The 27,129-nt window shown below is 38.2% G+C and overlaps 1 protein-coding gene across 9 annotated transcripts in view; it reads right to left on the bottom strand.

Moving 5' to 3' along the window:
- The window catches only part of Mef2c (myocyte enhancer factor 2C), a 144,689-nt gene that overhangs the window by 42,276 nt on the left and 75,284 nt on the right, over nt 1–27,129 (bottom strand). For 5 of the 9 annotated variants that reach the window (XM_021179834.3, XM_021179832.3, XM_029468444.2 and 2 more), the window contains exon 4: nt 803–946. In XM_021179834.3, the coding sequence (XP_021035493.1) occupies nt 803–946 (144 nt within the window). Of the gene's footprint in view, nt 1–604; nt 743–802; nt 947–27,129 lie in introns of all 9 variants that reach the window. The other 4 variants (XM_021179835.3, XM_029468445.2, XM_029468447.2 and 1 more) reach the window with 2 other exon arrangements.

Here is a 27,129-nt window from a genome sequence, read left to right on the forward strand (position 1 = left end):
AAAGCATATAATATTCTGATAAGAGCTTTAAAATCACACAAATGTTGAAGTCTTACCGTTAGGTTTCATGCAGTCTGTTCCCTGCAGCATATTAGCTCTAGCCCTTCAGTGCTACAGCTTCAGTGCTGTAATTGAATTTCATGTGTGTGGGGGAGGGGCTGACATGTCTTTCATAAACTAGCCTTTACTTAAGTGATGTCTGTCAGTGTACAATGGAACAACAGTTCCACTCATGTATCCGGTCTCTGCATACAAAATGTATGCTGAAAGAGATTCTTGTGTTGTTTTAGTGTACTCTGATGCCCTGTGTAACAACTTGATTTTTGCAAAGGTTGTGTAAATTCACGGCATGGCTCATGGATCGTTCTCTTCCTCCTGTGAACTTTTCTACCTCTGAATGAACTTCTCCATGGCAACTCTTTGAGTTGATGCAATTTCAGTATCCCACAGGGGTTGCTTTCTAAATGCACTGCCTGTGGGATGAGATGGCTACTTCATCTGTCTGACTTTGCGATGCTTTCTTAAAGCAAGCCACCATCGAGAGGGTTAAGGGATGTTACTGCAGCAGTTATCAGCAGACCAGCCCTCTACCTTTGGTACTTACAGGAATTTTATGACTCTTGATCATATTATCAAATTCTTCATTAATTTTTTTGTATTTTTCTTCAGTGCGTGGGGTGAGTGCATAAGAGGAGTCAGGATCGGGGCTTTCAGAGCCTTTGTTTTCTTTCTTGTTCAATGCCTGCCAGGTTCAGAGAGATATCAAGAGTAAAAAAAAATGAAGGGTGTTTTGAGTACTTACACACAATCTTTGCCTGCTGATCATTAGATCAATATCTTCGTTAATTTTCCTGTACTTGTCCTCAGACTCAGGGCTGTGACCTACTGAATCGTCTGCATCGGGATCTGGGCTGTCACAGCCATTGAGGCCCTTCTTTCTCAATGTCTGAAATACATAATGTGCAAAGTTCAAACCTAGACAAAGGCTGTAAAAGACATTTAGTGATGTTACAAAAATTGAAACTGTCCAGCATTTCAGACTACTATATATGCTAGATTACGTTTGAGGAAAGAAATCACAAGGAGAGAATGAGCCATTTCAACAGAGTGCTCATCACTAGTTTTTTTTTTAAAAAAGGAACAAGGAGCTATTTTTTTTCAGCCAATTTCAGTCAATGAACAAAGAAAGGTAAAATATCTTGATACAAAACTCAGATAGAAATATATAATGAAAACCAATTACAAGTTACAAAGTGTAATGCGATTCAGTACTCTTTTCCCACAGAAATACAAGCAGTCAGGATGTTGCAAAATCATTTCAGAATTTACGACAAAAAAAGCAGAAATGTTGCAAACATTATCTCTGGATTTAACATAGTGGTTGGAGTTACTATTCCGTCTTGACTCTGGTGCTTGACAGCAAAAGGAGCATTAAAGAAGCCAGTTAATCACCAAGTACTTGGGAGGAAGAAGCTCATTTGGGGGAATTATTTTTGCTTGTTAGAGTTCTGGGGAATCTGTAAGATTCTGTATTGAAATTTCCAATATTGAGAAACTATCTTCCTAAACAAGAGTGGGAAGCAGCTCTGGGATGGCTGAGCTTAGGGCTTCATTATCCTGAGCTGGGTAAGGACGACAGCACTGTATTTAGACAACCAAGTCAGGAGTTATCAAACAGCACAAACTCCTCCTGGTTTCAGGCGAGTACGAATCAGCCTGAGACTCTCCTGACACATGAAAGTGAAGTCAGTGGCTTCGCGCCAGCCTCCTGTCTCCTGATGTAGGTCTGCTCTAGTTTCAGCTGTCACTAAGGGATAAATACCAATAAAACAGTGTAACAGTTTGGAAAACTATGAGTCAGGAGTCCTGAATTTTATTCTTTAGAAAACAAATGTTTTCAACAAAACTATGTACAATCCAATGGACAGAAATAATGTAGATTTGGAGATCATAAAACCCCTGATTAATCATACAACTTGACATATTAATAATTAAGAGATTCACACACTATTTATTTTCTTGGCACTACCAGGTTTGGTTACAAAGATATGTATAGCTATCTTTCTCTTACTAATGGAAAGTCTTCAAATCCATGTTGGATAGAGAACTCAGATACAAATAAAGAAAAAGCCGAAACACCCAGCCAACGGTCTGAAACCTGAGATAATACTGCATCCTTGATTTATACATTTGGGGACAATAGAATGATGTCATTTTCAAGGGAGTATCCAGCTTAAAAATTCAAATCCATTGATTTTTATCAGTGTGCAACAAATATAATGTTACTTAAAATTACTTTCCGAGGCATTGAAGGCTTATACTTAAGACCAAACTGGGAGCTATCATTTCTCAACATCTAGGATGTAGTGCAGCTCTGTAAATATTTATTAATGTTATAGTGGTTTAATATAACAAACATATGGTTACAGCTTATTATGTGGTAAGATGTTTGAATATTAAAATGAATATTTTGACACAAGATGATGAAATATACATTTATAATCTTGAGGAATTTTTAATTGGTGGGGCCACCTGTCCCCTTCTCATGAAATTACAACCATGTATTTTGGTCTAGAACAAGTACTCATTGAGGTTCCCCACAATAACACTAGAATGGACATCACAAAACACTAGGATACTAATTCTAGTTACTAACTTCTTACAGTTTCAACTCATTTGTTAGTATTATCTCAGCCACAAGAGCATTCTACTTGGAGTATTATCGTATGTTTTTGCTTTGGCCTCTATAGGTTCTTGACCTTTAAGGGAACTGAGTGTCTTGCATTACAGTCAACATATCTATATCTAAGTTATATCTATATCTAATCTATAAAACAAAGAATTCACTCACAGGGCTGCGAAATATCTTACTGCCACACAAGCATGAGAATTTAGTTCTTCTATTTCAGACTAATGTAAAAAGCTGGGCTTACAACTCCTAGCCTGGGGTAGAGGGTGGTGGAGACAGGCAGATCCTTGGAGTTAATTGGATAGCTAGTCTATCTGAACAAGTTAGCTTCGACTTCAGTGAGAGACCCTACCTCAAAAATCAAAGGAAGGGAGTAAACTAGAAAGGATATCTACCATCAACCTGTGGCCTCTACATGCTCAAACACATACACACACACACACACACACACACACACACACACACACACACACACACACACACAACCATATAGAACACATATAATACTTCACATACACAACTTAAAAAAGAATTCATGTTCATAAGGAAAAGAAGGTAAGATCAAGAAAGTAGTAGTCTTCAAAAGTAACTTATTTATATTTCTATAAGGTGTATTAAGATAGTCTTATGAAAACCTTTAACTTAAAAACTCCATATGATGTTAAATTAGAGTCTTAATAGACAGTAGATTTTTTTCAATGTGTATTTTACCCAAAAAATCTTATTGTAAAAAGTATCGTTGTTTTGATATGCAGATTTCTGACAACAGAACGAAAGGGTTAGAAGAGGCCTACCAACTGTCATTACAATCCATCTGGCACATACATGTGTGCTAAATATTCTCACAAAGCTTTTGGGTGGGTAGATACTGTGGCTTATAAAAATTCAAACACACTGCTTTTATTTCACTGAAATCCCTCTAAAAATGTTAACTCATTCTCTCTCACAAGTGTTTCACTACAAGTTTAGGAAATCTTATGACAAATTTCAAACCAGTACTGCCAAGCATTGTCCCTGAGCTTTGGTCACTGCTTGGGAACAAGCTGTGGCGAACGTTTTCCTGTCAAAATCTTTTGGATTTTAAGAAAGAAGGAACACAGACTCATCTCTTGCATTCACGTTCACTGGCAGCAGTTCATTTTACACTAGTATAGATCAAATTGAAATGCTAAGGAATTAAGTTTGGGGAAAACTCTAGGGATAAAAATATGAATAAAATAGCTATACTTCCTAGAAATATTACTTTGAGACAGAGTTTCATGTAGTCAAGGCTCTACCTTCCAAATGTTAGGGTTTCAGGCATGCATTATTACTTTTGGTTGGTACTATGTTATCAATCAAACTCAGGGCTTTGTGTTTGTGAGGCAAGCCCTCTACCAACCAATCTATGCTTGCATTCCTTGGCATCAAATTTAAGTCAAGAGCGGAAAGGTCACCTGGTTATCAAAACACTTAGTTCATAGAGTGAGAAACCAAAAAAAAAAAAAAAAAAATCACTAGTCACTTTGTACCTGAAGCAGGATGGGAATTATTGAATGCAAACAAAGCTGCTGGCATGGTACTGTAATGAGCAGGAGAAAGCAGTGGCTGGTTCTCTCCCAATACGTTCTTGTGTTGGGTGACATTATCTTGTAACAAATATGACTGGTATGGAAGTAATGATTTAAGCTAAATTGTGTTATTTAAAAAAGAGCTTTTTTTTTGAGATCCAGAAACACAAAATCTGAGAGTGAATTAATACCGAGTCCTAAATTCCCATAATCACATAACCAGAGCACTGGAAAAATTGTTCAAAAATATTATCCTCAGCTGAGTGCTTGCATAACATATTTCTGCCAAGAACAAATGATTATGGTGGAATTATAAAGCTTGGAAAATGGAATTGGTGGCACCGACTCGAATGCCATAGTGTGAATGCAGAACCAGAGGAACAGTTTTATCTTTATTATATTAAAATCTACAGCTGTTTAATGATGACAAAGGAACTACTGTTAGCTCTAGCCAAGTCTGTCTATTCATAATAATGAATAGTCAATATGAACTAAGGGGCTTACTAAATGGATTTGAAGCATATTCCTTTAGGACTTTTCTAGCAAAATCAGGCTCTCTGCTATTGGCCTTGAAAATGTCTCTGATATTTTTATCTCTGGCATCTCTGTTTAGGTTATGTAGGTGCCCAGACAGCTATTCTACAGATGAAGTTGTATGTATGGTGTCCCTCAGATGAAGATACTTTGAAGCAATCTTTTCCTGTGTGTTCTGAGAAGGCAAGGAAGCTATCTACGAAAAAACAACTTCTCTCACAACATATCTAAAGAAACTTTACCCCCATAGCACTCTGCAAGTCTTCAGTGAGACTGTATACTGAAGCTAGCTTGCCACAGAAGAGTGACACCTTTGGGCTAGATCAATTGACTGCAGAGGCTTCTGGGGGCATATGCACATAGTAGTGATTGTCATACTGTGAGCACAGTGCAGGCACTTTTAGAGAAGCAATTAGATTGACAGAAGGTGTCATATTCCACACAATAGATGGGAGAAGTCCAGGCAGGTAATCCAAGCATCATTTGGAATCTCTGCTCCCAGACATGTGGACATATGGACCTGCATTACTGCATTTGTTCACCGGGAAATCCTGAAATATGTATAAACTGATGATGGTAGATGACAGGTGCTTCAAAAATTCTAATGAAATCGATGTAGGGTAACAGATTCTATTTCATTACCAAAAGGAATGTAAATGAAAAAGAATGCCACATGGAGTCTTATGTCTTGTCTTATGCATTAGGTAATCAACTAGGTAATCTCTTTCCTATGAAATGATTTAAACAGACTTTTCCTTTTTAGCTATGTATTTTTTTACATTCTAGTTTTCTTTTTTTTTAAAAAAAAAACTCTTCTCAGTACAAAAGAGGTAACTAAATTATGAGTCCTTTTCGATTCTGTGAGACTATGTATCTCATCTTAAGGCTATTTAATTAAAATTCAACATTTTTCTCCAAAGAATTAGTATCTCATATTAAAAGCTTCAAACCAGCCAATTTCTCTTCGTGTATGTAGTTTCTGTCCTGAATAACGTATATTTTCATTGTCTTCTTACTTTTATCTGTGCCTAACTATACAGCTGAAATTTAAAACCCTTTTGTGAAAACCCCCAAATTACTCCCATTAATCTTTGTTCCAATCCAAATAATCATGCTCCCTTGCATAACGGGTATTCCCTAACTTTGGAGGGTTCGTGTGTCAAGAACACATGCAGGAATTATTACAGAACACATGCAGGAATTATTACCGTTAGCTGCATGTATGTTGTATTCACACAAAAAGCAAGAAAGAAAATTCATGCACTTAGGAAAGGCAGCTTGCTTTCTTCTGGTCTTACATCTCCTGGGCTTGACTTTAGCAGCTGAGGAGGACACACATGTGCAGGACACACTCCATGGGCTCTGGCACGAGAAACCATGTCAGTAGGTAGAGCAGTGTGTAGTGACCACTGTATGCAGGGACTCCTAACACTGGTTCAGGCCATGTCGTCTGGGACTGACCATCCTAAGATGCTCCTTTAAATACGGAATTAGGAATAGAAAATCTGAACAAAAGTATAATGCGTATTCCATTTATGATTTCTAACAGAGTTCTTGGACAGGGCAAGACTAAGTGCCGAGGAATTTCTCTACAGGTTTTAATAGTCAAATCTGTAAGCAGTCTCTAGACTACATTTATGTGTACCACAATTCTTTTTTGTTCTTATTCCAGAAATGAAAAAGATACAATAATATACTGTGAGTTTAGTAAATCAGCACTTTTGTCTTTATTGGGCAAGTGAATCATGTATAAGAAAAATTAACTCATAAAGTACCTATCTGTGTTAAAAGTCTAAAAACATTCAAATATAAAACTATTACATGGTTTATGTCTAGATTAATATTCATTCTAAGCATATCTTTCCTTCTGCTGATGAAAGGTGTGTGTGTGTGTGTGCGCGCGCACGCACACACAAAAATATACATACAATTGGCTGCCAGTGTATTTGTTGTTGGGGTCTCTATTGATTTCTGGCCTGACCAGTTTGTATTGGATGACCAATAAGGGGCTCATCCCCAGGAGAGGCTAACTCTTCTACTTGCACTAGTTACTAGTTGCCTATAGCTCTTTGTCTAGGGGTGGAACTCCTTGCGATTTTCTCTCTTCCACATTAGCATGCTGTTATGACTGTTATTCTCCATTGTTTATACTGCCATTTCTAGGAGAGACTGTTAACAGTAAACTTCCTGGTATGTTCACATTTACAGTGTTTCAGCTCTCAACTCTATGATGTTCCCTGGGTCATAAAGGCAGGAGCTGTGATGTAGATATATCCACTGTGGCTGGGCTCTCTCCTAGCCATTGATCTCTGCATTGTTCTCAGTTGCAGAAGAACACATGACTGTAACTTCAGATCCATGGGATCTGATACCACCGGCCTCTGCTGAACTCCACACTCAAATGCACGGATCTCCAGGCTCCAAGTACATATAACTAAAAAATAAATAAAGCCTGAAAAAAGATATTGGCATTGAAGGTGTTGTTTTTTTTTCAGTAAGTTATTTTTCAGTAACGCAGAAAACATCAATTAAAGATATGAATGGCTCCAATGCAACAAAATATCACCACTTGTTTTCTATTGATCACAGATTATTTCACATAAGCATAAAGTACCTATGACAGCTCATAGAATTATTCGGACTGCAGTGTGGGTGAGCCCAGAGGTCATCTGGGTCTCCTCCTGCTCTCAGAAGGTGCAGAAGCAGTGGCAGATCCAATCCCTCCAGTGGGGCTTGAGGAGGAAGTCAGTAAGTTGTCAGTCTGTCTTCCTCCCAAACACAGCTGGTATGCCATCTTGCCTGGACTTTTTACTCCTCCCATCACACAGCTCCAGCATTTTTTTTTTTTTACCACCCATGCACAAACTTTATTATGCACATTTACTGTTGAATCCTTAATTACTCATTATTCATCATTTATGAGTTTGTCTCCTTGGGTGCATTAAGGGGCTTAAGAGGCCCTTAACAAAAGCTTTTTCTGGTTTTGTTTTGTTTTGTGTGTTTTGTTTATAAATTAAGCACATAGCAGTCTGACATATTTTAGTGCTCAACTCAACAAGTGCTACAGAGCTGAAAGAAAGACACCTTTCCTCTTGTTAACGTTTTCTGGGGTCTCCCAATTGAACTGAATTTGTCTGACTGTGAAGCAGAGACAGCAGCAGGATCTAGACCACTTAATGTCTGCTTGCTAACTGCTACTCTGTCTTGGGTGTTGTCTCTGGTCCTCCAGATGTAAGATGGTTTTCTGATTATAGTGCTCAAATTGTTGCCTGCTTTCTTGCTCTTCCTGGGAGCTTCTTATAGCACAGGCCTGTTAACTTGTTATCCTGTATTGCCAGGATGTAGCATGGGACTTGGGATATGGCAACAACCATAAGTGGTTGAGACATAATCAAGAGACTGAAATGGATACACAGAGCAGGAAAGAACTGTCTGTCAGGAGGAGGAAGCTCAGGCTCACTGCCAGGTAATCGTTATGGGAATTTCTCTCTTCTTACTATTTTATTTACTACTTTATGTAATTTTTAAAACTTACCATCGTAATATTTTTTTAAGTAACTACTACAGATTTGTTATTTTTGTAGTTTTAAAGTAAGAAAACGACATGGGGCTGCTCATAATTCATAATTTGAAGTTCCTTTATAATTCAGAAGTTTAATCTCATAGCTTAAAAATGAGTGGATTGATATAAACTTAAGCCTCAGGATAGGTGATCATGCTACATTGACGAGTGAGGGAAGTTGTGGGTATATAATTTCTATGAGGCAAAAGGACAGTGAGAATGAATTCATCATAGCAAAGGGAGAAAGGAAGATGTATTTTAAGCAGAATGTAAATTACAGAAAAGCACAAAAATACGGAAGGGAAGAGCAAGGGGAAATGTTTGTGAATATGCACATGTACACAGCATGTTGCCACACTCTTGAGCATAGCTCATCTTTATCTAGATGTGACAAAAAACGCTCTGTAGTCCCTGATTCTTCTAGGCTCTGGGATTAGCCTTATTTTGAAAACATCTTAACTTGGGGGAGAATTTGCCAACATGAGTGATTCTAGAGCAAATCAGATGGTGTAGACTTCCTCAGGACTGACTGGCAGTGCTTAAGTCCTTAAGGGTCTTTCCACCACAACTCTTCTGGAACCCAGACATCATGTGTCTGGGATAGAACAGTGCTGAATTGGGAAGTCTGGCACACTTCATCCATGAAGCTTTCTGACATCCTGAATCCAGCATCAATTTGAAGCTAAATACAGGAAACATGCTATGTCTAATGTTCATAAAGTAAGTCAAATTCAGGAAGAACCAGAATAATAGCTGATGTTGATTTCTCAAAAAAGGAAGAAGAAGGAGGAAGAGAGGGAAGAGGTGGAAGAGGAGGAAGAGGGTGAGGATGAGGAAGGAGAGGACTAGGAGGAGGAGGAGGAGGAGGAGGAGGAGGAGGAAGAAGAAGAAGAAGAAGAAGAAGAAGAAGAAGAAGAAGAAGAAGAAGAAGAAGAAGAAGAAGAAGAAGAAGAAAGCAAGCCAGAATGAATTCAACAATTGAGAAAGAGAGGAAAGGAATAAATTAACAAAGATCAGGAAGCAGGTTTTGTGAGAGTATGAAACGTGATTGTAGCTTCACGTATGAATCTTTTTAGACTGTGGCACTTCCGCTGCAAATCTGTTACAGGGGAAAAGGCTGAATCCAAAGTCACTGGAAGCTTTAAAAATAATTCTTCAGAGCATCTTCTCTTATAAACTATTCATATTTCATACTAACAAAAGTAGATGCATATGCTATCTTCAGTAACTGCAGTAATTTCTAACGTTTACTTTTGTTTCCTCATAGTTTCTTGTCTATTGTGATTCTTCCATTCATATGTAGGGTCACTGCATGAGCTCATTTGAGACGACAGTGGACTATATCCTACTCTTTCTTGCCTGGCAGTGCAACTAGGCTGTCAGTCACTATTGGTCCCACTTTCTCCTGGACTTAGGAGATTTCTGTATATTTCTCTTCCTATTTTATTCCTTGATTCCAGCTCCTCTCTTATTCCAGTCCCCTCTCAGAAAGTGTTACAACTTAGTTCTCTGAGGCAGAAGCCCAGAAATCATCCTCCATTTCATCACCTCCTCTCATCTGTTGCTCATCTTCCTTTTCTGTCTCCTTCCTCAGTCTGTTTGGTTTCTGACCCCACTTTCCACATACGCCTCCTTTATACATCAGGCAGGGTCTAATTAAAATGAAAACCTGATTGCATCATAGCTGCTTTTATAAACCATGGTGGCCACCAACAGCTGTGTCACACACAAGCCTGTACAGCACACTCTCCTGCTGCTTCTCCCCTTTAGTCCTTCCCTCATTTTCCAGAGCACTGTTTTCACCAAAGGAGAATCTTCTTATCATTTCCCATGTTTGTAGGAAGATCCAAACACTCTTGATCTATGCCTTTCGTTCCTGTCTGTGATTTCTTTGCTTACTTTTCCTCTCTGCTTTGCAGACCTTAGTCAACTTAGAATTGCTAATTGGATATATATATATATTTTTTGCACCAGAGATGTATTTTTGTGGCTGCTTCTACCAGTTTACCACAAGGAGAACAAAAATCAAAGTATGCAACAGGTATCTTTATACCTTTACTTTTGTTTTCCCTGGGAATAAACATTTCCCTGATATACATTGAAAACTCTCTGTTGGTTGGATTTCTGGTCTACTTCTAGCTTGTTGGAAAGGCAGAGGATTCATAGACTTTTCTATGAAGCAACAAGAATAAAGATGTGAAGCTAGTCGTGGATTCACTGGTATCTTAGAAAATTTGTTAATACCCCAGAAAGAGACATAAAGCTTTATTTCTAAGGTATTGAGAGACTCCTAAGATGTAGAGGTAACTCCTAAGATAGCGTTTCCTTGCCAAAAACTCTAGTCTCTGTGAAGGCAGAAGAGAATTAAGAACTCTAATGGGCTTGCTTGACTCTGGCCCATTTTTCCTCACCCAATGGGAAATCCCTCTCTGCCCTTCATCTACAGCATAGGTTTTTAGGTCTCCAGTTACAGGCTCAATATGAGCTGCTAATAGACCTCAATCTGGGACAGAAATGAATTATTCCTCAATTTCTTTTCCATTCCTTGAGTTCTTCACTGGTGGCCATGGAAGAGACAAGAATCTGAAGACAGTCAGCATTCACTTACATCTCTTCCTCCTGCCACTTGAACATTTATCACTTCAGAAATTAGCCTATTTCCCATCAAGTGGCCACAATCTATTGTGGATGGCCCTGGGGCTGTTGGCATTTTGATGTTTATTCTGTTTTCCCAGGAGGGGTTGTCTGGAATGAGGAATGAGTCACTCAGGTGACTTCTTGTGAACCTTCCCCTAGTTAATAAAGGAACCAGTCACTTGGCAAGTAGGCAGGACTTCCAGGTTGGAGAGAGGAAGAGAGGAGGCAGGAGAGAGATAGGGGCTTTTGGATAGGGACAGTGAGAGGACAAGATGTACCTACGAGTGTCTCCTGGTTTAGATGGCAAATTCACTAGGAATCTACTAGGATTCACCACCAGAGGATTTAGATTTAATATGGCTTACAAGATTAGGATTCTAGTTGTTGCGCCCAGTGATTGAGTTACCAGTGTTTCTGAACTAAGTTTGTGTGGTGTTTTCCTTCACATGCCAGCTCGACGGGGTTCAAGAGAAAAAGGTATGGTGGCAAAGGGCGGGTTTGCCTGTTGTGCACCATAAGGGTCATGGGAGTTTTGAAGCACGGGACTGGCATGGTAGCGACTCCCCAGTAGAAATTTAGTGAGCTGGGTGGAGAAATTTCAGAGCTCTGAGTCAGAGAGTCTCCATGAGATGAGGACAGGCAGGCCATTGCCCACCAGAGCCTGGCTGGCCAGCCTGTTGGGGCCTCGCTGACAATAGCATGGATTCTTTTTTATTATTTTCCTCAACAACAATCCATTCCTTGTATAATTCTTTGGATATTCTACAGTCATTTGATGGCAAAAATAGGAAAGGACTTTTATGTAACATCTTTCCAGTGAGTACAGCCTGAAGACTTTGCAGGTTCTAATTCTCAGTCTGAAATGTAACATTCCAGAGATGTGCATTTACCATGGTACGCACAAACTAGCAATGGCACCCCCATTCCCTGACATGTTAGAGAGTAAGAAAAGTCTGAGGACTATGCAGCGTCACTGGGGTGCTTTAAGGAGAGCCTGTCAGTCAGCCATTGTGGATGTCCAGGGAAGGAAATCTGCATGTGTGAGAATAAGCTTCCATGACAGAGAACATTCTTTATGTCTGCAACCTGGTTTTGTCCAGCATACGGATGCCATTCAACAAGCACTGTTTTTAATAATGGGATCTAAGGCTTCGGGAACAGTGGCTCTTTTTTAAAGTGGAATTACAATATGACCTGAAAACCCATAGTGAGTAGCTATTAAATATGAATGCAGGTTATCCATTGCAATGGCCACTGTAGAACTCTGGGATTCCCATCCCATATAAAAGTTAAAATAGAAAAGGATGAACAGAGTATGGTGGACTTCATAGAGGGCATGAAATGGAGTTCAGTGGTGGAGTAGTTGATCAACTTTATACGGCCCCTGGAAAAATAGTTATTAAACCTCTTTTATGTATTTCTAAAATTGCATACTTTTATTTCATATCTGTATGCTGTCTCTATTATTGATCATATCTCAGTTTTTATTTTTTTAGATTGTAAAATTAATGCAGACAGGATGTCTCTTGAGGACTTTCTGGTCCTGGCAGTTAGCAGAGTGTCTGACAGTAGGATGTTGCTACAAATCAGTTAACTCTTCTGGACAGGAGTTGTATAGGAGAAAAGTGCTAACGACAGCCTGGTGCCATACAGCATGAAGCCTCAGACAGGCTAAGAAACAGTTATGGCTAGAAACCCCACTTCCTTCCCATACATGTGGAGTTTTCCTTACAGAAGTAATGTTACATGTCAAAGGTCAGCAGCCTTGGTCTTTGGTTGCATCACCACCACACCCAATATAAAAATCATTCATGGGACTTTGTTCATGTAATATTAGTTTTCTCACCTTATTCCCTGATATACCGTCTTTTTTTTAAAACAGGGCTTAACTTGTAATGAGTTGCTCATGGTTGGCTAGCTAGGCCAGTTAGCCAGGTAGACTGAATACACTGGACTTCAGGAGACCTTCTATGAGCAGGAAACCAGAGAGGCCAGCTAGAAGTCAGAGCAAAAGATTGTGCACAGGTTCAGGATCAGAGGGTCAGCTTGGAAATAGAGATTTAGGTTTATAGGGTATTGTCAATGGTGAATGAATAGAAATCCATTCCATTTATCCACGCTGATATTAGGCGGGAAGGAATTCCTAAGGACAGGGACTCTGAAAAGCAAAGGTCCCCCTTTCTTTCCTGTAGTTAAGTTTATACTGGTGTCTATATCTTCCCTTCCCTATCAAAATGTAAAACAGTGTCTGGACTCACAAGAACGTTAGAGTCTTTACTGTACAGCTTTATCTCATCACCACAGATTATGTGGATCAAGAATAGGTGCTGGATTTTCTTCAACGGTCTTGAGTAGGTATCTAGTAGAAAGAAGTGTTACACGCTTCTAGTATTTAATGGTCAAAAAAAGGTGTTTTAAAATAAATATGCTGCAAACCTTTCCACAGCATGCTTAGTCTCAGTCTTGCATTGGAGGTCGGGCTGCACCTGCCAAGCACATCAGCACTGTCCCCATCTCCGTGCAATCCTATCATTACTCTTCCCACTGTACGGCCACCAACCTCCTACCCACTCCTCATTCCGAACCCAGCTTCCAGAGAGCACAGCTGTGCCTTTTAACTGATTTCCTCATACCTGGGAAAGAACAGAGTCCTTAGAATTTCATGAGCTAATGTAGATTTTGAATCCATTAATCAAAAGGTCACTATTTGCTTTCTTAACAATATAATTATTTCCATCTGCCACTAGCTAAATAACTGAACAGGGCTTCTAGGACCAACATCAAAAGTGCCAGTAGCATTTCTGAATTAGGACTCTCAGCTCAGCTTTCCACTGGGACATGCCCTGAGGTTGGCTGGATCATTTGTTATTTGGAGGCTCCTGTCTCTTAGATTCATACTCCAGTTCCTGTTATTTTTACAGTATTAATGTGGAGAGCCAGTTTTTATTAGCATAGGCAGTTATAAATTGAGTATAAGGATTAGAATAAATAGGATGAAGTAATAGAACAAAAGAGTCGGAAAACATCTAATGAAGTCATTGTAGAAACTTGGAGCTTTTCTTGTAGATAAAATATTTATAAATGGAGCACATTTCATAGAAAAGTGATTTGGAAAGCCTGGTAGTATCACTAATATATTCTGAGCAAGACCTATACAGGCTAAATCATTGTTATTCATTTATGAACAAGCGTAAAAATTTCTAACTTGATACTTTAAGAATCAAGATAGATAGATATCTATATTTGCAAAGATTCCAAAACTTTTAACAAATCACAGTTGATAAAATTACATTTCCATGATGTCATATTCTATACAAACAGTAAGACTAAGGTTTCATTCAGTTACTTTCATCTTGAATGGATGCTCCAAGAGTCAGAAAGATCACTGAAGACTTCACTGGAGAAAGGTGTAGAGAGAGAACATTGAAGAAAAGGAATAATGACAGTGCAGATTACAAAGAACATGACGATAGACACAGAGGCAGGCAGACAGACTTTGGGTGGGAGAGAAGGAAAGAATGAATGGCAGTGTTGTAGTGTTGTCAAAAACAGGCAAGGCCAAGATAATGAGGCCACAAAGCACTGGTAAGTGTGTCAGTCAGCTTCTGGTCCTGTTAACTTTGCACTTTAAGATCTAACATACAGCTTTATCACAAGCCACTGTGACCTTCACATGGGCAGTGGCTCAATATGATCTCTATCTAACTCACAGCAACTAAGTGGAGGCTGTCAGTCATAGCCTACTCTGTCCTCTGGCCCAAGATGGCCTTCTCTGAGGAGTTTCCAGGAATTAGGTTTCTCATTCTTATCGGCTTCAGTTGCTTGTTTTCATCACAATAGCTTCAGTTGTCCATGGAAATGTTCTGCAACCTGACTTTTAAGCTTGACATTTCAATTTTTATAGCTTATGAAATCTTAGTGATTTTTATTAGTCTATTGGTGAATCTAAAAATATTCATTTGCACAATCATTTCTTCCATATACTTTAACAGGTAATCATGAAAATATTTTTTCTTCTGTTCACAAAGAGGAAACTAAATCAATCTTCCTTCACTATCAAAAAATTAATCTTAATATTTTAATTGAATGTATTTCTCAGCAATAAAACCGACCATTTGTGGAGCAATTATCTTTGTCAAGAGTTTACCATGCATCCTTGCATCCTTGCATGGATACACACACACACACACACACACACACACACACACACACTATATATATATATATATATATATATATATATACATATATACATATACACACAATATATATACTATATATACATATATATATAGTATATATATAGTGTGTGTGTGTGTGTGTGTATATATCCACGTATCTACTATGATTGCCATTCCATGGATGCCAATGGTTTAGGAAAAAAAATCCTAAGATAGTTACTATAGAAGCAAGTTTATGTACTGTGTGTGAACTACACTGCTTACTTCCAAGGATTTAGTAAGGTATTTGTTTTAGAACTGTGCTGTTTCTGCCAGATTGTCTCTTAATAAAGATTTCCTAGGGACAGGGAACATAGTTCATTGGTAGAGTGTATTCCTAGTATATGCAAGAACCTACCTGGGTTGAGTTTTTTAAGCACACAAAACCATGAAAATCATATCTATGTAACTTTTGACCAGTTTGCCTGATAATTTTTTCCACCAAGGGCAATATCTATAATAAAATGTATTTTCTAACATGTAATCTTTTTTTTTTTTTTTTTTTTTTTTTGGTTTTTCGAGGCAGGGTTTCTCTGTGTAGCCTTGGCTGTCCTGGAACTCACTCTGTAGACCAGGCTGGCCTCGAACTCAGAAATCCGCCTGACTCTGCCTCCCGAGTGCTGGGATTAAAGGCGTGCGCCACCACGCCCGGCTGTAATCTTATCTATAGTATTTCCTCATTGATACTCCAGTGACCACTGGATAGAGAGGACAGCCCCTTCTCTGGCAGCTAGGTAGTATCTCTCTGGTTGAAAGGAAGGGACAGAAAGATTGTATTTTTTTTCACCTCCTGAGGCCGAGAGGGAGTGTGGTCTAAGACACATAGGCTGACCTGGGGGCATCCACGGGCAGAGCTATTGCGATTAGTAAGATGCTCCTTGTAAGAATCCCAGTTCTCAGTTACTCAGAAAAACACGCTTTAATTATTTATTTTGTGAGAATCTACACTTTTGAGATTAAGTCAACTGCCCAGCTCTTTGTTTCTGATTGCCCGGACAGGTGAGGGGTGGGAAGACGTGGGTGTGGAAGAAAAAGTATATACTTTTATGAACAAACGAATAATGGTCTCTGTACGTGCTGTGGGTCTTGTAGAAAACTTGCATGCATCTTAAGGATTCCTTTCCTATCCACAGCTACACGAGCTGCTTCTTTCCCCCATTTTAACACAGACACAAGTAATGCTGTTTTAATTTATAGGCCGGGTGATAGGAAATGTAAAGGAATCCAGTGTAAAACTTCTCAATTTTCTTTAACAGCTATGAGGAAGACAGGGGGAAAAAATAAAATCTTAAGTGAAAATTTCCCAAAGTTGCAAGGAAAAGGGGAGGGACTATTATTACAGAAGAGCTTCAAGAACCACAGACTTGGGCTTTCACATCTTGTCAGAAAATCTGCACTGTTGGTAAAGCCTGGGGACCTGACTCAGCAGAGAAATGCCACCCACAGTCTCCCGACTGTCTCTGCAGTTGTGAACTCTGTTTTCTCTGGAGGCTTACCACAGCACACTCAATACCCATGTCTCTCAGATGGAAAACTGGATTTTGTGAAAACGGAAATAAAGTCATGTTGTATAATATTTAAAGGCATTTCTCGTAGCCATGCTTGGAGTTCTGCATGGACTTTAACATCAGTTCTCTGTTGGACAAATAGCACTAACTAACCACTTAACAGTTTCACAATGCTCAAACTTGCCGTCACCATGGCTTTGAATAACATCTCGCTTCTTTTTAAAGATCACAGTTGAAAGATGAGAGGAAACAGCACCATTAAAAGAGGAAGTAAAATTGCAGTTCAAAGCCTGTTTCCATGAGGTAATGTGCATTATTGACCAATCATCAAAGAGGCCCCATCTATACTGAAATGAAGCATGAGGTGACAGCAGGTGGCAGGGGGCAGTCAGAAGCCTCTTCCCAGCCCTTGTGCATTAGTTATTGCTGAGGCCAAAGGGTTAGAGAAAGATCAATGAAGGTTTGTTGATCTGACACAGGAACCTGTGCTTAGGGAAATGGAAGCTGTGCATCTGAGTTCCTCTGCTGGGACTGCAGGTTTCACCCCTTTATGAAAGCCACAGCAGCGGATAGTGGCAGCAGCAGCCCCCTCTTTTCCCCTCACCTCCCTCTCCCCCCTCTCTCCTTAGATCTCCGTCTCTTGTGCATGTGTGGATCTCTAGCAGGAAGTTAAAACTTTTGAAATAATTTTCTGAATTATTTCTGTGTAGATGTATTTCCATACAGCTATTATTGAAGGAAACATTTCCATTTAGAAATTAGAACCCCAGGAAAGTCAGTTTTTTTCCCCTACATTAGTTTGCTTGCAAACTGAATGGTGGATTCTAATGACACACAGATTTTGTCCTCTAATCAGAACCTACCAATTTATTATCATACAATTTGCTACTATTTTCTCTAATATAAGTAGAATTTCTCCTGTTCACAGAAACTCGCTTATGGAAGGTGTTGAACTGTTTTGCTGGATTTTTGATGACTTGTTTTCTGGTTGCTAACAACTAGTGCCTTGGTCTGGGGGCCAGTGGTCAAATGTAGGCTTCAGAACGACTTGTTTGCTGCACCTCCAATCAGAGAAAGATTCCTTCCCCATCACGGTTCACCCACACTGTCCTTACAGAGCAAACTAGGTGTGCTTCAGAGTAAACATCAGTGGCTTAGAAATGCTATTTCCCCCAGTGGCAATATACATTGTGGGTGTGTGACTGGAATATTTAAAACACCTGCTGTCCTGGAACTGAGCCAAATGTATAATACATTAGCAAATGCTTGGCTCCCTTCCAGCAGCATGGATCATACTGCCACCAAAATACTGAGGGAGTTGGCACAGAGACACTTAAAAGTTTCACTAGAAGCAATTTAGGACACGCATGTATTTTTATCATTAGCAGGATCACCACACTAAACACCTCTGACTGGTTAGTATTATAATGAAATTAATTATTTTCGAGTCAGAAAGGAACCAACAGCAGAGGAGAAGAACTCTTTGTTAGATTGCTGATTACCTTCTCAGTCTTTTAAAGCTCAGTGTCTTCACACTCCACCCCTCTCACACACAAGGCTTTTTCTCAGAGGCACACAGTTAAGAAGGCAAACCGCACACTGAATTAGAACCCTAACAAAGTTTGCTAATAGAAACTGGGATAGGTACCCTGTTTGATGGAATCCTTATTTCCCTTCAACATTATTTTGATGTTTCTTAACAGGATTAGTTTTCCATTTGTGCATATTTTCTCAGTATAAAAAAAATCAGTAGACTGTCAGAAGAACTTCATTAAATACCATTTATCCCTCTATCATGTAAAGTACTTCACAAAATGACTTCACTCCCTATGCTGAGGACTCATTCCTCTCAGGTCCTTAAACACAGTAGGGCAGGCACACTCTGACCCTTAGCTTATAAAATGATTTTTAAGTTGTAAAAACGAAATATACTGCAGAGTTCAGTACTTAGAAGGGGTGTCGGGGGTTATGTGTGAGTGTTTGTGTGTGTGTAAAGTGTATGTGTGTGTGTGTTCAATGTTTTAAAACTTGCCTAACAGGGAGCAGCAAGAAAAGAAATGGTGTGGCATGAAGATAACACACCCTACTTGTGCTAATGGCCATGTACATTACTTCTTGATGTTCACAGTAAGACCAAACACGAGGTTACAATTTAAAAAGCTGAATTTTAGAGGAGTTTTGAAACATGCCCAAGGTTGCAGTTTATACAAGTATGGAAACGTGGTTTGTGAGTCTCCAGTTTGTGTCTGCCACGTTAGCCAGTGCAGTAGTGAGAAAGCTGGGCTTTCAGGCTTCCGACTTTCTACAGTATATAGAAAGCTTAAGGGTATACATTTTTGATACTTTATGTGTACAGAGTCCTGATCTGTTTGTGTAGTCATTAAAATTGCATATTCTTAGGAAACTCCAAGTTCTTCAATTTTATGTACAGATTCTCATATTGCTTTAAATATGTGACCTCAGTTTCTATAATTTTTAGTATACTGCATATAATAAATATTACCCAGAGAAATGCATGTGTATATTATCAGTGTAAATTGAAATCACATGCATTTAAAAATGTCTTATGTACAATCACAGATATTTACACGGTCACTGAAACAGCTTGTAATGCACAAACATGCACTCTCACACACACAAGAAAAGCTTTTGGGTTTTCTAAAAACATACACGTACACTATTTATACAAATTAAAATAGGTTAGCACTTTAAAAATTTCTACTCTTTCTATTTTGAGATAGCTAATTTTACTCAAAACTTTGCCAGGTTTTCTTTCCTGCTATTCTCCAGCTTGAGTCCATCGTGTCTTTTTCATCACATATGCTATGTGATGTTTTTATCACATATAATTCCACACTGAGCAATTAGTGTTTCTTGGGTCTGGCTCTTCTCTCTTAACTACCTCACTGCCCTTTTCCTACCCCTCCCTGTATGTTCATGTTGTGTCATTATTAACATGCTAGTACTTTTCAGCTTTGCCCCCTTCTCACGTTGCTCTGAATCAGCTCATCTTTTGAACGATCTCCCTTACAGCCTTTAAAGCTCCTTTCAGAATTTTACTTTTTTGAACCTACAATGATAGTACATAATACTTTTAGGGTTGAATATTCTGCTTCCTACTAGTATTCGTCTGTCCCATATACCACCATCATTACGATCTTCATTATAAATTTTAGTATGGGCCAGACATCTGTTCCAAGTCTTCAAAATGTTCTTACTTGTCACAGCAGTTATATACTCGTTATTATTACTAATCCTATTTGCAAAGTTGACCTTGAGACACAGAACATAAATAATCTCAGGGACAAAGTGTTAGTCATACAGCAGAGAGAAGCAGACAACTCAGGTACTTTCAGAGCTGCTGCTCTCTGACATACGCTCTGCTGCCCTCGTTAGACACCCCGCACACTGTCTCTCTAAACTGTCTAAACTAGTTGGTTCACTTGCATTTTCTATATTAGCTAGATGGTTGGAAGAGTCAGAGATCATGTTTTACACACTTTTCTCTCTCTCTTTCCTAGTGTTGCTGAGTTCTGTACATAGTTGTAATTCAATAATTATTGCTTGAATAAAAAAAATCTACAGTCAAAAATAAAAATTTAAACATAAAGACCAAAAGGTCACTTTTATATTTGATAATAAAATGTAACTACCATCCTGACTGAATTAGTAATCCACAAAATATATCCAATTTAATGCTATTATCCTCAATCAAAATGGCCTTATTGCTTTCTTTACTACTGTAGTTAACAGTACTTTATTGTCCTTAGAAGCATCTGATATGCACATACACACAAAAGTGGAATTTATCTTGTCCAAACCAACTTGCTTGTTTTATTTTGACTTCTATTATAGATAAATAGTCCTGAAGTTGTTTCAAGTCCCTACAGATTAGGAGGTAGTCAAATCGATAACAACTACATAATACATAAAGGATGGATGCAAATTTTATAGCGAAGAAATTAATAATTAATTTGTATCTGTTTACTGTAACAAAAATTTGTTGTCAGCTCTTTCTGGTTTAACAATGCTTGAGTTAAGGTTGATAAATTATATATGAAAATATGACTGTTTAAGGGCAAAATGACTCTAACATAATTATACTTTGAGATGTTTATGAATGTCATATAACCTATTGTATGTAGAAACTCGGACACAGTTCTTTCTGTATGCTAGCATAGTGAATATATGCTATCTAACAATATTAAATTTTTTATGTCAACAATTAAAAAGACAATATTTTGCATTGAGAAGACTGTTTTATAGTGAAAAAAAGATACTATAATATCGAAGACAACCATTGCCAAAGTTGAGTGAATAATGACAATTTTGTTTTAAAGTATACACGTCAAAAGCTTTGTCCCTAGAACACAGCTCTGAGTGGCTCACTATCTAGGTTGAAAATGGTTATGCAGGATTGTGTGTCCTATTTTTCCATGCCTGCAGTAAAGATACAATATGGGAATTCAGCTTGGTAATTACTAATACACCACACAGACACAATTACACCCTGTGTGCTGCATAAAGGAATCACTTGTGGTCTGCATCCATTACAAAGAGCGGTAGGGGGCCAAGAGGGAAACCGACAAAATGCTTTACAAGACGGAAGGAGACCAGAAGAGTCAATGTACACAGATACAAGGACCTTGATTCTTCTAGCAATGATTTAAGTTTCTTTCCATCCATTAGTTTCCTTTGTCTCTGGAGTCCTTAGCTGCATTACAGGAACTGAAAATAACAACGCTCAGACCCATACAACTCCTGACCTGCACTGACATTTCCACACCCTGTTGCTATGTTTGACCTGATTATTTAGATTACTTAACCAAAAGAAAATGATGTGTGAGTGTGTGTGTGTGTGTGTGTGTGTGTGTAACCACCACAGCAAAAACTGTCTATGTATCTGTGTAAAAAATGGGTTATTCAGAATGCCAGTTTATGCCAGTTTTTAAAACAGAAAGCCGTCTTCTAAAGGATTTTTTTTTGAGATGGTTTTTATTCCATTTTAAGAATTAAAAGGAAAAAAAAAACCTGCTTGGGTGTAGACAGCTTTAAGAAAGTGGTTAAATAAGGGATCTATTCCGCCAAGACTGTCCTTGCACTAAGGGCCTAAGGCCAATGCGTCAGCTGCTGCTCTGCAGCCACACTGAGTCACACAAGTAATCTCTTTCTGAGAAACTTGAAAGTTTTGGGTTTAATTGCAAGCAGCAAGTAGGTTTTTTTTTTTTTTTTTTTTTATAACAGAGTTTCCTGTTAATTATTACATGATGTACATAATTTTCCAACATTTTCATTTAAGAATCTTTTTTTTCTTAAAAAAGAAAGCCTTACAATTATGAAATTTTAAGACCTTACAAAAGTTACTTATGGCAGTTTGTCAGGTTCTGTGAAACAAAGCCTTGTCTTTCAGAAAATGTTTACAATCTATGAAGGGGAAAAAAACTATCCTGGGGCTAAAATGTTTACTGGCACCTCGAAGTCTGAAGAGAGAGTCCAGCCTGTGGTTTCTGGAGGGCACTTTATCATGGCCTGTGTTCTCAAAGGTTTCTCTGAATGAATAGAACTGGATTACTCAGCCCTCTGTTCCACGCCTATTCCTCTCCATTTTCTTTGGCACGACTGAGAGCCAGGCTATTTTTAGTTAAGCAGTTTTCTATTTTTAGACAACTGCCAGTTAGAAGACATTTGTTAGGAAAAAATTAAACACACACACACAGACAGACACACACACTCACACACACGCACGCACACACACTCGCGCGCGCACACACACACACACACACACACACTCACACACACAGAGGAGGGAAGGACGCCTCTCCCCACATATTGTGAAGCAGCCTTCAACCTGTATCTCCAGGCATTTCAGCTGCTTTCAATCTTGGAAAAATAAAGAAAAATTCAGAGTTCAGGGTTTTAAAAATAAACCTACCCTCTGGCTAACAGACCATAATACAACAAGCTGTTACTATGTGAAGCATTGACTATAGAAATCAAGAACACTCTCCAATGATTAAACTGAGAGAAAAAGTTGAAGAGCATGAGGTTATAGGAATGTTACACGAGTATGTAACAATTTTCCAGCCCCTTAGCCAAAGTATCCTGTTTTAGAATTAGGGGGTGGGGACTCCTCTGTCAAGGCTGTGGGATAGAACTTTAAAGTGGAACTTTGAAATCAAACTTTATGAAGATATCTGCAGCATTTTGCTAATATATTTTGTGTTTTTTCCCCTAAAATTATAACCACTTGTTTACAAAGAAACTCTATATTTAAAAAATCAAACCCAATGGGAAATCAGACTCCAATATATCCATACCATAGATAAACCTGGTCTGTACATACATTTTATGACTCTATCATTGCATTTACATATTCTTTAATATTTAAATATATATTGAAAAATCTATAGGTCCTTAATCTTATTTTTACTTTAAATGGCAATAAATACTTACACACATCGATGTATTCCACTCATCATTGAAAGGTCACTCTTTCATTTAAAAATCTACCATGAGGGGCTGGAAAAATGGGTCAATCAACAATTAAGAGCACATAGTGCTTTTAAAGGGACTCATTTTTGGTTTCCAGCTGCCATATCTGGTGGCTCAGAACTTCCGGTAACTCCTGCTCTATGAGCTCCATCATAAGCCATACCATACCATACCATACCACACCATACCATACCATACCATACCATATCATACCATACCATACCATACACAAGTGATCAAGAAAATACAAACCTTTAAAAATTCACTATGACATGCCTTTGGGTGCTTGAAGTTGTAATTTCCTTTTCCTTGGATAACCCACACTATGGGCAGTGGGACTTCCCTAGAGTGTGAATCCACACTGGGCTTCAGGGTAGTTACAGTTGCATCTCCAGCAGCCGGCAGGATGCTTGGCAGTCAGACTCAGCATCACCATTACCACTGGATGAAACAGCAAAAGCTATATATGTTTTGTCCACTCTGGACTATCTGTTCTGGGTTGGGGAACAGTGAACCTGGCACAATCATTTCATTTCTCAGGGCACTTAGCACCATGCTTTGCACATTTATTTTCTAAGTATTTGTGAAAAATAAACATTATATTGACTTTTGTTTAAATTTCTTAATTTCTGTGAAATGGTGGCTATTTATGGAAAATATATTATTTATTAAATTATACATTTATTAGCATAAAATAGACATCTTCAAGTTAAGAACTTGTTTCTCTTTGCTATCTTATTTTTTTCATTCTCTGCACTTCTTCCTTGGCTTTCAAAGTATAAACAACTTTCATAACTAAACAGCTTACAATAGGCTCTGACATCTTTTACAGCCCATAATCCTAATTAGAGGCCCAGGAGAAACTTCAATAGAAACAATACCAACTCACATTACATAATTTGTCAGCAGGCAGACAATGGGTGTGTTATGTTACTGTAACAGTGTTTTGGGGTGCTGGAAATGAAACCAGCCACCTCCCATCATAGGCATATATTCTAACACTGAACTACATCCCCTTGAAATTAATTTTAAATTTTATCTTTAATCCCAATTTGTGGGGCTTTAGAATTTATATTTCTGAAAGTTCAAATTAAATGATGACATTTCATTAAAATGCTCTCAGTACAAAAATGACCATTTAACTTCTGCTTTTTTTTAAATATGAAAGGAACTCAGCACAGTCATAGCTAAGGAGAACCAATCACTGGAATCTGGAGATTCATGTCCTTCATTAGGTGGTGTCCAACCCATGATACCAGCTATCTCAATGGACAAGAGTGTTCGGCTCACCAGTACACTTCATACTGTAAATAGAAACCCTTGACAATGCATGGCTATGTATGAAGTTACAGCTGCATTGGTTCTTGATACTCTGAAATACATTTGGATAGTAAGAGAGAAGATCTGAACCTTCACTTAATATCAATGTATATGAGTATATAAGGTTGGTGGCTCCATTTACTGACCAATGTTGACTTATTTCAGCTTCTATAAAATGTGGTTCTATTATTCAGGATAATTCATGTGACAAGAATGACTCCTTTATCATCATAACATAAGAGCTAAATATAAAATTTATTAAAATATATATACATTAGAACAGAAGATATAGCTAAGGAGGGGAGTACTTTTCGAGAAAAATCAAAACTTGGGGTTGGACTTCATCACTACTCTGTCTATCTATCTATCTATCTATCTATCTATCTATCTATCTATCTATCTATCTATCTATCTATCTGTGTGTGTATCTTTATCTCTCTATATATCTATATATACATATGTATATATAGGTGTATATATATGTGTGTGTGTCTATCTATCTATCTATGTATCATCTATCTATCTATCTATCTATCTATCTATCTATCTATCTATCTATCAATCAAAAGTACTGTGTTTCAGAAACTGAAAAAATAAAATAGATCACTTTTCAGTTACTAGCTATTCCTAGGCTCATTGTCACCTCAGTTTTCCTCTCTATGAAATGGTCTCCTTTGCTATTATAAGGATATGGCATTTGGTTATAAGTAAGGGAGGATTTGTATGTTGTTTTGAAAAATACAGCACACAATTCAGAAACTGAGGTGGTGCCATAATTGACATATATATATATATATATATATATATATATATATATATATATATATATGGTTTTTTGTAGTATTTTTGTGAGAACAAACAAACATTCATTTACAGATGCTGTTTATAATGCTTCCTCCCTCAGAACAGCAGCCCTGAGTAGTTACTGAGTTTATTTACTGAAACATAGAGATAAGATATTTAATTGATATGAAGAGGCTTTCAGAATCTAATTAACCTCCCAGTTAGTCATTAACTCTATGACCTTTACAGATAATTGACAGAAAGTTTCTTTTCCTTATTCAGTTCCTCTATGAAGTGGCTGAATTTCAGGGTAACAGGAGGCATGCTGTGAACAGCAATGAGATGTAACTGGATAACATGGCAAATAGGTAGCTACTGTATTAGAAATACATTGTGACAAGTAGGTAGCTACTGTATCAGAAATACAGTGTTCTGTAACATAATTTACCCATGTACTCTGTTCTGTGTACATGCACCACTAATGTAATATAGTTCTTTCAGTGATTGAGCTTCATGGTCATATTCAGACTGTTCTAAGGATTCTCATGACCATAAGGACAGTAAAGTCCGTGGCAGATGTTCTACTGCCCTTCTGACTCACCCCAACTAAGAAAATTATACTTCCCCAGCAGCTTTGGACTTGGGCTCAGAAACTTCCTCCTCACCTGCTCTAGAAAGCCACTACCAAATGACTGGTCACAGGAGAAGGGAGCCTAGTGTGATGACCAAATGCCCTGCTTGCCTCAAGTGTGGCTTGCCTGCCAAGTCATATTGGGTGTTAACAATTGTACTTCCTAAAGAAAACCAACTCTTGCCTGGAAGAATTAGTATTTTTGACTATCAGTTTAAGGAAATATTACTGGTATTATGCTAAGAATCTATTTTGTGATATGACCCTGACCTGTAAAACTACAAAGAAGAAATAATGTACAGTCAAAGTTTCAAATTCCATTCAGAAGACAGCGAGTGGTCACAAAGACCAGCATCAACGAGAAGCATGCCAGGAATACATAGTCTATGTCACACATAGACTCACCACACTGGAATCAACACTTTAGGAAGACACCACCAGGAATGCAAGATTCGGCCAGAGGCAATTTGTCCCACTGATCCTTCTCCCTAAATTCAGGTAAGGGCCCTGAAACATATTCTTCCCCAGGAATCAATGGACGTTGGCATAGAAAACATACTTTTCTCCAGTACTAGTAACAATATTCCTCTTAGGTTTCCTGTGCCCTTTATATCTTAGTCTGAATCTACACCTACATCTTCATCTACCTATTTGTGTACACACACACATCTGGGTGTACATTTGTGTGTCAATGTCTGTGTGTAGGGTACACAGTGCGTTGTATGTATGGAAGGATGGAAGTAAGTCTTGCCTGTTTTTTGGAACAAGGTTTTACACTGGGCTTTGGGTCTTGCTGATTAACAGTTTTGTTAGGCAGAAGCTGGAGGGATTCTCAGCTGCTTTGGGATCTCCAGTGTGGGAATGTGCACGGGTGCTGAGGATTGATGGAGGGTGCTCATTCTTGCACAGCAGACAGGGCTTCCTTCTCAGTGCAAGTTTTGCTTTCTGACAGAACAATGACATTTCTTCACTCCAAGTTCATTTGAAAAGTCACTTTAACTAGTAGAACAGATGAAACTAAAACAAAAAGGAAGTCTCCATAGACTTTATTTAGACTATAATGTGCATCAATAAGTTGATGTTTATTGAGTGCCGATGGTGTCCTATTGTCATTTCCTTCAGTCAAATAAAAACTAGTTGTAATTTAAAAAACAAAGCAAAACAAACAAAAACCCACAACTTCTTCAGCAACACAATGCATGT

The sequence above is a fragment of the Mus caroli genome, unplaced genomic scaffold (genome assembly GCF_978045245.1).
Source record: "Mus caroli unplaced genomic scaffold, Mus_caroli_1 scaffold_15, whole genome shotgun sequence".
Classification (NCBI taxonomy): Eukaryota; Metazoa; Chordata; class Mammalia; order Rodentia; family Muridae; genus Mus; species Mus caroli.